The sequence below is a fragment of the Cherax quadricarinatus genome, chromosome 61 (genome assembly GCF_038502225.1).
Source record: "Cherax quadricarinatus isolate ZL_2023a chromosome 61, ASM3850222v1, whole genome shotgun sequence".
NCBI classification, from domain to species: domain Eukaryota; kingdom Metazoa; phylum Arthropoda; class Malacostraca; order Decapoda; family Parastacidae; genus Cherax; species Cherax quadricarinatus.
The window spans coordinates 5,111,172-5,120,339 of NC_091352.1; the positions used below are offsets into that span (position 1 = coordinate 5,111,172).

Below are 9,168 nucleotides of genomic sequence, written 5' to 3' on the forward strand. Positions count from 1 at the left end.
GCAGTGTAGCGTCACTATCAGTGTAGCGTCACCAGCAGTGTAGCGTCACCAGCAGTGTAGCATCACTATCAGTGTAGCGTCACCATCAGTGTAGCGTCACTATCGGTGTAGCGTCACCATCAGTGTAGCGTCACCAGCAGTGTAGCATCAATATCAGTGTAGCGTCACCATCAGTGTAGCGTCACCATCAGTGTAGCGTCACCAGCAGTGTAGCATCACTCTCAGTGTAGCGTCACCATCAGTGTAGCGTCACTATCAGTGTAGCGTCACCATCAGTGTAGCGTCACTATCAGTGTAGCGTCACCAGCAGTGTAGCGTCACCAGCAGTGTAGCGTCACCATCAGTGTAGCGTCACCATCAGTGTAGTGTCACCATCAGTGTAGCGTCACCATCAGTGTAGCGTCACCATCAGTGTAGCGTCACCATCAGTGTAGCGTCACTATCAGTGAAGCGTCACCATCAGTGTAGCGTCACCAGCAGTGTAGCGTCACCAGCAGTGTAGCGTCACCAGCAGTGTAGCGTCACCAGCAGTGTAGCGTCACCATCAGTGTAGCGTCACCATCAGTGTAGCGTCACCATCAGTGTAGCGTCACCATCAGTGTAGCGTCACCATCAGTGTAGCGTCACCATCAGTGTAGCGTCACCATCAGTGTAGCGTCACCATCAGTGTAGCGTCACCATCAGTGTAGCGTTACCATCAGTGTAGCGTCACCATCAGTGTAGCGTCACCATCAGTGTAGCGTCACCATCAGTGTAGCGTCACCATCAGTGTAGCGTCACCATCAGTGTAGCGTCACCATCAGTATAGCGTCACCATCAGTGTAGCGTCACCATCAGTGTAGCGTCACCATCAGTGTAGCGTCACCATCAGTATAGCGTCACCATCAGTGTAGCGTCACCATCAGTATAGCGTCACCATCAGTATAGCGTCACCATCAGTGTAGCGTCACCATCAGTATAGCGTCACCATCAGTATAGCGTCACCATCAGTATAGCGTCACCATCAGTATAGCGTCACCATCAGTGTAGTGTCACCATCAGTATAGCGTCACCATCAGTATAGCGTCACCATCAGTGTAGCGTCACCATCAGTATAGCGTCACCATCAGTATAGCGTCACCATCAGTGTAGCGTCACCATCAGTATAGCGTCACCATCAGTATAGCGTCACCATCAGTATAGCGTCACCATCAGTGTAGCGTCACCATCAGTATAGCGTCACCATCAGTATAGCGTCACCATCAGTATAGCGTCACCATCAGTATAGCGTCACCATCAGTGTAGCGTCACCATCAGTATAGCGTCACCATCAGTATAGCGTCACCATCAGTGTAGCGTCACCATCAGTATAGCGTCACCATCAGTATAGCGTCACCATCAGTATAGCGTCACCATCAGTATAGCGTCACCATCAGTGTAGTGTCACCATCAGTATAGCGTCACCATCAGTATAGCGTCACCATCAGTGTAGTGTCACCATCAGTATAGCGTCACCATCAGTATAGCGTCACCATCAGTATAGCGTCACCATCAGTGTAGTGTCACCATCAGTATAGCGTCACCATCAGTATAGCGTCACCATCAGTGTAGTGTCACCATCAGTATAGCGTCACCATCAGTATAGCGTCACCATCAGTGTAGTGTCACCATCAGTATAGCGTCACCATCAGTATAGCGTCACCATCAGTGTAGTGTCACCATCAGTATAGCGTCACCATCAGTATAGCGTCACCATCAGTGTAGTGTCACCATCAGTATAGCGTCACCATCAGTATAGCGTCACCATCAGTATAGCGTCACCATCAGTGTAGTGTCACCATCAGTATAGCGTCACCATCAGTATAGCGTCACCATCAGTGTAGCGTCACCATCAGTATAGCGTCACCATCAGTATAGCGTCACCATCAGTATAGCGTCACCATCAGTGTAGTGTCACCATCAGTATAGCGTCACCATCAGTATAGCGTCACCATCAGTGTAGCGTCACCATCAGTATAGCGTCACCATCAGTATAGCGTCACCATCAGTATAGCGTCACCATCAGTGTAGCGTCACCATCAGTATAGCGTCACCATCAGTATAGCGTCACCATCAGTGTAGCGTCACCATCAGTATAGCGTCACCATCAGTGTAGTGTCACCATCAGTATAGCGTCACCATCAGTATAGCGTCACCATCAGTGTAGCGTCACCATCAGTATAGCGTCACCATCAGTATAGCGTCACCATCAGTATAGCGTCACCATCAGTGTAGCGTCACCATCAGTATAGCGTCACCATCAGTATAGCGTCACCATCAGTGTAGCGTCACCATCAGTATAGCGTCACCATCAGTATAGCGTCACCATCAGTGTAGCGTCACCATCAGTATAGCGTCACCATCAGTGTAGCGTCACTGCGTCATAATAATAATTAATAATAATTATAATAATAATATAAATAATAATAATTGTAATGATAATATAAATAATAATAAAATAATAATATAAATAATAATAAATTAATAATAATTATAATAATAATAGTGTAAAGAATTTAATTAAATAATAATAATAATAATAATAATAATAATAATAATAATAATAATTATAATTAATATTAATAATAATTATAATATTTCAGTACATGATAATGGTCCAGAATCCATCTTTGGCAGTGTTGTAGCCAGTGTTGTAGCCAGTGTTGTAGCCACGGTAGTGTTGTAGCCAGTGTTGTAGCCAGTGTTGTAGCCACGGTAGTGTTGTAGCCAGTGTTGTAGCCAGTGTTGTAGCCAGTGTTGTAGCCAGTGTTGTAGCCAGTGTTGTAGCCAGTGTTGTAGCCAGTGTTGTAGCCACGGTAGTGTTGTAGCCAGTGTTGTAGCCAGTGTTGTAGCCACGGTAGTGTTGTAGCCAGTGTTGTAGCCAGTGTTGTAGCCACGGTAGTGTTGTAGCCAGTGTTGTAGCCAGTGTTGTAGCCAGTGTTGTAGCCAGTGTTGTAGCCAGTGTTGTAGCCACGGTAGTGTTGTAGCCAGTGTTGTAGCCAGTGTTGTAGCCAGTGTTGTAGCCAGTGTTGTAGCCAGTGTTGTAGCCAGTGTTGTAGCCAGTGTTGTAGCCAGTGTTGTAGCCACGGTAGTGTTGTAGCCAGTGTTGTAGCCACGGTAGTGTTGTAGCCAGTGTTGTAGCCAGTGTTGTAGCCAGTGTTGTAGCCAGTGTTGTAGCCACGGTAGTGTTGTAGCCAGTGTTGTAGCCACGGTAGTGTTGTAGCCAATGTTGTAGCCAGTGTTGTAGCCACGGTAGTGTTGTAGCCAGTGTTGTAGCCAGTGTTGTAGCCACGGTAGTATTGTAGCCAGTGTTGTAGCCAGTGTTGTAGCCAGTGTTGTAGCCAGTGTTGTAGCCAGTGTTGTAGCCAGTGTTGTAGCCAGTGTTGTAGCCAGTGTTGTAGCCACGGTAGTGTTGTAGCCAGTGTTGTAGCCAGTGTTGTAGCCACGGTAGTGTTGTAGCCAGTGTTGTAGCCAGTGTTGTAGCCAGTGTTGTAGCCACGGTAGTGTTGTAGCCAGTGTTGTAGCCACGGTAGTGTTGTAGCCAATGTTGTAGCCACGGTAGTGTTGTAGCCAATGTTGTAGCCACGGTAGTGTTGTAGCCAGTGTTGTAACCACGGTAGTGTTGCAACTAGTGTTGTAACTACGGTAGTGTTGTAGCCAGTGTTGTAGCCAGATATCTCACTTGTCTTGTAAGCTGTCAGGACAGTACTACGTTCTAAATAAGAGAGCATAGTTGCTTGAAAGATTGCCAGCAGTGTAGCGTCACCATCAACGTCACCCTCAGTGTAGCGTCACCATCAACGTCACCCTCAGTGTAGCGTCACCATCAACGTCACCCTCAGTGTAGCGTCACCATCAACGTCACCCTCAGTGTAGCGTCACCATCGACGCCACCGTCAGTGCAGTGTCACCAGCACTGTAACATCACCAGCAGTCAGGCGTCACCAGCACCGTCACCATATCAATGTAGCATCACCAGTAGCACAGCGTCACCGTCAGTGTAAGGTTGGGCAGGCGTCGTGTTCACCAGCAGACACCCTCCGCCCGGAGCGAGCTAGGTCTGGCTAAGGACAAGACTCTGGTCAGCTCCTGCGTCGCCTCTCCTGAGCTCCTCGCTGTGGAACACAGTGTCGCGGCCTCCGCAGCAGATGTCGGAGTAGCAGGCACGAACGGGGAGGTAGAGGAAGGCAGGGAGGTCGCCGGGGAGGTAATGGAGGAGGTGAGGGAACTCCTCAGTGGATTGGAGGCTTGGGCGAGGAGGGAGGAAGTGGGCAGAGACGGAGGGGGGAATGGGCAGACCGGCAGGAAGGGCAAGAGTCCGTGGAACTGTGCGTGGTGGAGACCCAGGGGTAGTAAAGTCGGGGCGTGGCATTCCAGCCCCGGGATTCTATCCCCTGGCAGGAGGTAGTCTGGGAGTCTGTGAGCTGGGGAGGTGATGGTGGAGTCTGTGCGAGTAAGGGCGGCCATGGGCGCCAAGCACCTCAGAGACTGTGAGAACGACCCGAGGTTAGACCCCAGAGGCGGCAGTGGACCATCCAGTCCTCGCTCCCGGATCATCTTCTTGGTCTTGTAGCGGTGGTTCTGGAACCAGATCTTGATCTGCGTGGGAGTCAGGTCCAGCAGGGAGGCTAGGTGCTCCCTCTCCGGCGCTGACAGGTACCGCTGCTGGCGGAACCTCCGCTCCAGTTCGTATGTCTGAGCTTTGCTGAAGAGAATTCTTCTTTTTCTTTTGCGGCCCGAGGCTTCCATTTCTTCTTCGGCACAGTCGTCAACTTCAAGAGCTTCCATGTCTTCGTCGGGAGGGGTGAGGACGGCCGCAGCCTGCTCCGTGGAGTCCGCCGCGGCCTGCACGGTGCTCTGGGGTCCCTGGCCGCCCCCAGGGCTGGCTGGACCATCGGCTGGGGTGTCGTCGACAGCATCTGCCGGAGGGGAGAGTTAACACCTGGTCAGTCAGCACCAATACTATTACAAACGCTCCCAGCACCCCGTTGTGCAGAATCATTTAATCTAATTTAGCGAAATGCATAATCATCTCCCATTGATGGGGAAAAAATCGACTTTTATATACTCGGATGAACCCCATTGTTCGACATACTGCCTTGTGTACACATTTCGTTAAGGAATATACATACATAATAACTTTAGTACCTTCCTACTCAGGATTGGCATATATTAGCGAGTTACACTGCAGTTTAAAGTCATCCCTGAGCTGAACTATACAAAGGGAGGAGCAGCATCAGGTAGGGAGCTTGTGTGGACCGGGACTCATCATCACTGATAAGTAAGACACATGTGCAGCAGTTAGGTGCCTTTATTCCGAAACGTTTCGTCTACACAATAGACTTCTTCAGTTGAGTACAGAAGAGTTAACAGGAGTAGAGATGTGAAGACGATGTAATCAGCCCGTCATCTTTGAAGACGTGATACTGAGGTGGTCAGTCCCTCAGCCTGGAGAAGAGTTTTGCTCCACTGTCTGGAACAAGTGTTCCAGGCGAAACGATTTGGGAATAAAGATACCTAACTGTTGCACATGTACCTTATTAACCTGTCGGCATTGTATACCATTATCATATTCACTCATGATCACTGTTTATCATGTTCTCCCCCGCCCTCGAAATGACTCTCTAATGGTTTTATTAACAGTAAAGTCTCTTATAAATAATCCATATACAACACAACACAACACAACACAACACAACACAACACACACACACACACACACACACACACACACACACACACACACACACACACACAGTGATGCATAACCCACCACAGAACAGCAGGAGGCCAAGGTAAGAGTATGACGAGAGCAATAGAGCGATGGTTGACACACTGGCTGCAGTGGCCAGAAGAGCTCATGCATGCAGGGCAAAGCTCCTGATCATGGGTGACTTTTACCACAAGGAAATCGATTGGGAGAACTTGGAGCCACATGGGGGCCAAGACACATGGAGGGCTAAGATGATGGAGGTGGTACTGGAAAACTTCATGTACCAACACGTAAGGGACACTACAAGAGAGAGAGAGAGGAGAGGATGAACCAGCAAGACTGGACCTAGTATTCACCTTGAGTAGTGCAGATATTGAGGACATCACATATGAGAGACCCCTTGGGGCCAGCGATCATGTGGTTTTAAGCTTCGAATACACAGTAGAGCTACAAGTGGAGGGGGAAGCAGGAAGGCCAGGGCGAATGAAGCCAAACTACAAGAAAGGGGACTACACGGGAATGAGGAACTTCCTGAACGGGGTTCAGTGGGACAGAGAACTGGCAGGGAAGCCAGTTAATGAGATGATGGAATATGTAGCAACAATGTGCAAGGAGGCTGAGGAGAGGTTTGTACCCAAGGGTAACAGGAATAATGAAAAAGCCAGGATGAGCCCATGGTTCACCCAAAGGTGCAGGGAGGCAAAAACCAAGTGTGCTAGGGAATGGAAGAAATATAGAAGGCAAAGGACCCAGGAGAATAAGGAGAGCAGTCGTAGAGCCAGAAATGAATATGCACAGATAAGAAGGGAGGCCCAACGATAATATGAAAACGAAATAGCAGCGAAAGCCAAATCTGACCTGAAGCTGTTATACGGCCACATCAGGAGGAAAACAACAGTCAAGGACCAGGTAATCAGGCTAAGGAAGGAAGGAGGAGAGACAACAAGAAATGACCGTGAAGTATGTGAGGAACTCAACAAGAGATTCAAGGAAGTGTTCACAGAGGAAACAGAAGGGGCTCCAGAAAGATGGAGAGGTGGGGCACACCACCAAGTGCTGGACACAGTACACACAACCGAGGAAGAAATGAAGAGGCTTCTGAGTGAGCTAGATACCTCAAAGGCAATGGGGCCGGATAACATCTCTCCATGGGGCCTGAGAGAGGGAGCAGAGGCGCTATGTGTACCCCTAACAACAATATTCAATACATCTATCGAAACAGGGAGATTGCCTGAGGCATGGAAGACAGCAAATGTAGTCCCAATCTTTAAAAAAGGAGACAGACATGAAGCACTAAAATACAGACCAGTGTCACCGACATGTATAGTATGTAAAGTCATGGAGAAGATTATCAGGAGAAGAATGGTGGAACACTTAGAAAGGAATGATCTCATCACCAGCAGCCAACATGGTTTCAGAGACGGGAAATCCTGTGTCACAAACCTACTGGAGTTCTACGACGTGGTGACAGCAGTAAGAAAAGAGAGAGAGAGAGGTGGGTGGATTGCATTTTCTTGGACTGCAAGAAGGCGTTTGACACAGTTCCACACAAGACATTAGTGCAAAAACTGGAGGACCAAACAGGGATAACAGGGAAGGCACTACAATGGATCAGGGAATACTTGTCAGGAAGACAGCAGCGAGTCATGGACCAACGTGGCGATGTGTCAGAGTAAGCACCTGTGACCAGCGGGGTCTCACAGGGGTCAGTCCTAGGACCAGTGCTGTTTCTGGTATTTGTGAACGACATGACGGAAGGAATAGACTCCGAAGTGTCCCTGATTGCAGATAAAGTGAAGTTGATGAGAAGAATTCATTCGATCGAAGACCAGGCAGAACTACAAAGGGATCTGGACAGGCTGCAGACCTGGTCGAGCAATTGGCTCCTGGAGTTCAACCCCACCAAGTGCAAAGTCATGAAGATTGGGGAAGGGCAAAGAAGACCGCAGACGGAATACAATCTAGGGGGCCAGAGACTACAAACCTCACTCAAGGAAAAAGATCTTGGGGTGAGTATAACATCAGGCACATCTCCTGAAGCACACATCAACCAAATAACTGCTGCAGCATATGGGCGCCTGGCAAACCTCAGAACAGCATTCCGACATCTTAATAAGGAATCGTTCAGGACCCTGTACACCGTGTACGTTAGGCCCATATTGGAGTATGCGGCACCAGTTTGGAACCCACACCTAGCCAAGCACGTAAAGAAACTAGAGAAAGTGCAAAGGTTTGCAACAAGACTAGTCCCAGAGCTAAGAGGTATGTCCCACGAGGATAGGTTAAGGGAAATGAACCTGACGACACTGGAGGACAGGAGAGATAGGGGGGACATGATAACGACATACAAATTACTGAGAGGACAAAGGTGGACAAAGACATGATGTTCCAGAGACTGGACACAGCAACAAGGGGACACAATTGGAAGTTGAAGACACAGGTGAATTACAGGGATGTTAGGAAGTATTTCTTCAGCCACAGAGTAGTCAGGAAGTGGAATAGTTTGGGAAGCGATGTAGTGGAGGCAGGATCCATACATAGCTTTAAGCAGAGGTACGATAAAGCTCATACTTCAGGGAGAGTGACCTAGTAGCGACCAGTGAAGAGCTTGAACTCGACCCCTGCAACCTCAACTAGGTGAGTACAACCAGGTGAGTACACACACACACAAACACACACACACACACACACATATATACACACACACACACACACACACACACACACACACACACACACACACACACACACACACACACACACACACACACACACACACACACACACACACACACACACACACACACACACACACACACACACACACACACACAAGAAACGACCAAGAGGTATGTCAGGAGCTCAACACAAGATTTAAAGAGGTATTTACAGTGGAAACCAGTAGGACTCCAGGAAATCAGAACAGGGGGGCACACCAGCAAGTGCTGGATGAGGTACATATAACCAAGGAGGAGGTGAAGAAGCTGCTATGCGAACTTGACACCTCAAAGGCGGTGGGACCAGACAACATCTCTCCATGGGTCCTTAAAGAGGGAGCAGAGATATTGTGTGAGCCATTAACAAAGATCTTCAACACATCATTTGAAACTGGGCAACTCCCTGAGGTATGGAAAATGGCAAATGTAGTCCCAATTTTTAAAAAGGGAGACAGACATGAGGCACTAAACTACAGACCTGTATCACTAACGTGTATAGTATGCAAGGTCATGGAGAAGATCATCAGGAGGAGAGTGGTGGGGCACCTGGTAAGAAACAAGTGTATAATTGACAACCAGCACGGTTTCAGGGAAGGAAAATCCTGTGTCACAAACCTACTAGAGTTTTATGACAAGGTGACAGAAGTAAGACAAGAGAGAGAGGGGTGGATCGACTGCATATTTTTGGACTGCAAGAAGGCCTTCGACACAGTTCCTCAC

The 9,168-nt window shown here is 48.5% G+C and overlaps 1 protein-coding gene across 1 annotated transcript in view; it reads right to left on the bottom strand.

The window, feature by feature from the left end:
• Positions 1-3,494: 3,494 nt before the first annotated feature.
• LOC128699470 (uncharacterized) overlaps positions 3,495-9,168 on the bottom strand; it is a 24,794-nt gene continuing 19,120 nt past the window's right edge. The window contains exon 3 of the mRNA XM_070098044.1: positions 3,495-4,937. Coding sequence (XP_069954145.1) covers positions 4,042-4,937 — 896 coding nt within the window. The 3' untranslated portion in view covers positions 3,495-4,041. The remainder of the gene's footprint in view (positions 4,938-9,168) is intronic.